Raw genomic sequence first — 1,855 nt, 5'->3', positions numbered from 1 at the left:
AAGAATGTTGTCAAACAACAGATCCAAGATAAGCAAAGGAAAATATCCACAAAGGATAAGAACCTAAAAGATAATAGGATCACTGTTTTTCAAATTAAAAGAAAAGACAACACCTCCTTGGTCAAAAGATCATATTTAGTTGATGTTGCTATTACTTTTCCTGTGAAAGCCTCACGTGGACCCAAAAAAACTTTGGGTTCCTAAATCTGCTTGATTTTTGCAGGTGATTCGTGACGAGCAGTTTAACTCCGAATGGTATATAGACAGTGGCTGCTCGCGTCACATGACAGGAAGGAAGGAAGAACTACGAGAATTTCGAGCATTAAAGGACGGTGGAAAAGTGAAATTCGGCAACAATTCACTTGGAGAAATCAAGGTTTATTGGATGATCGCTAATGGGGAATTCTCAATCCGCAAGGTCGTATATGAGGAAGGTTTGCAACATAACCTCATAAGTGTTTCACAGCTAGTGGTTGGTACAGGATTGAAAGTTTCATTCGACGACGAAGGGTCAGAAATCATTGAAAATGCAACCAAAAAAGTTCTGTTAAAGTCAAAGAGAAAAGGAGAAATGTACCCCTTAATCTACACCCCATCAAAGGGAAGCTTGCAATTTGCTTACTTACGAAAGCTTCCACTGATGATAGTTGGCTATGGCACCGTAGGCTCTCGCATCTCAATTTCAAAGAACAACAAGCTTGTTCTTGGGGATCATGTGCGAGGTCTTCCTCTCTTTAAGTACGATAAGGATCATCTATGTGCAACCTACGAAATGGGGAAATAGAGCAGGAAAAGTCATCCAACAATTATAACCACGAAAGTCATTGAACCACTTGAACTTTGCACATCGACCTTTGTGGTCCTTCTGCAAATGAAAGCATTGGTGGTAATAAGTATATACTTGTAATTGTAGATGATTTTTCCAGATTCACTTGGGTGCATTTTCTTAAGCAAAAATCAGAAGCCACTCCCAAGCTCAAGGACTTCATAAAGCTGATCGAGATACAACAACGAAAGCTGTTTCGAAATATTCGCAATGACAATGGTTTGGAGTTTAAAAAACAAGCGTTTAAAGAATTCCTTACTGAAAAAGGATTAAATCACAATTTCTCTGCTCCTTATACTCCACAACAAAACGAGGTCGTTGAAAGGCGAAACCGCTCATTGTGCGAAGCTCGGAGGACCGTGCTGTCATTTGCGAATCTGCCTCTTTACTTCTGGGCTGATGCGATAGGAACCGCATGCTTTACCCAAAACCGATCTATCCTCAATAAGAGATTCTCTATCACTCTATATGAGATCATAAATAATCAAACACCTAATGTCAAGTTTTTCCATGTTTTTGGTTCCAGGTGCTTTATCTCCAACTCAAAGGAGCAAAGAAACAAATTCAATATGAAGGCTGACGAAGGTATTTTCTTGGGGTATTCTTTAACTTCTAAAGCATATAGGGTTCTCAAAAAAAGTCCGAAAAGATATAAGAAACCTACTATGTCACTTTCGACGATAATTACTTGAAGAAGTTTCAGAAGAACGATAGTTCATCTCAGGAGATCTTTCCCAAAACAAAACCTGCTACCATACCACTCTACAATCTCTACGAGGAGTTCATGAACTTATTCGATGAGGCAGAAAAGGCCATCTCCTCAGAATCCAAAGCAGCAGACAACAAGGAAGACGAACTGAAGAAAATCATTGATGACACTACGAAAGATATGGAACACGAACACCTCACTACAAAAGAATCTGAAAATCCGTCTCAATCCCAAGATGTGAATGCTACACCGCAGGGGGAGGGTTCTACATCAACCTCCACACCTGATTCACCTTTTCAGGGGGAGCATTCAACTCCTTT

At 39.8% G+C, this 1,855-nt stretch overlaps 1 protein-coding gene across 1 annotated transcript; it reads left to right on the top strand.

The window, feature by feature from the left end:
- The first annotated feature begins 283 nt into the window (after nt 1-283).
- On the top strand, nt 284-784 carry LOC145131960 (uncharacterized). The gene has a single exon (XM_079066605.1). The coding sequence runs from the start codon at nt 284-286 to the stop codon at nt 782-784; it is 501 nt and encodes a 166-aa protein (XP_078922731.1).
- The last annotated feature ends 1,071 nt before the right edge of the window (nt 785-1,855 follow it).

Source organism: Lactuca virosa, chromosome 8 (genome assembly GCF_052849685.1).
Source record: "Lactuca virosa cultivar CGN04683 chromosome 8, Lactuca_virosa_CGN04683_v6, whole genome shotgun sequence".
In the NCBI taxonomy this organism is placed as follows: Eukaryota; Viridiplantae; Streptophyta; class Magnoliopsida; order Asterales; family Asteraceae; genus Lactuca; species Lactuca virosa.
The sequence above is the reverse complement of the archived record's forward strand: the minus strand, read 5'-3'. Positions and strand labels throughout refer to the sequence as shown.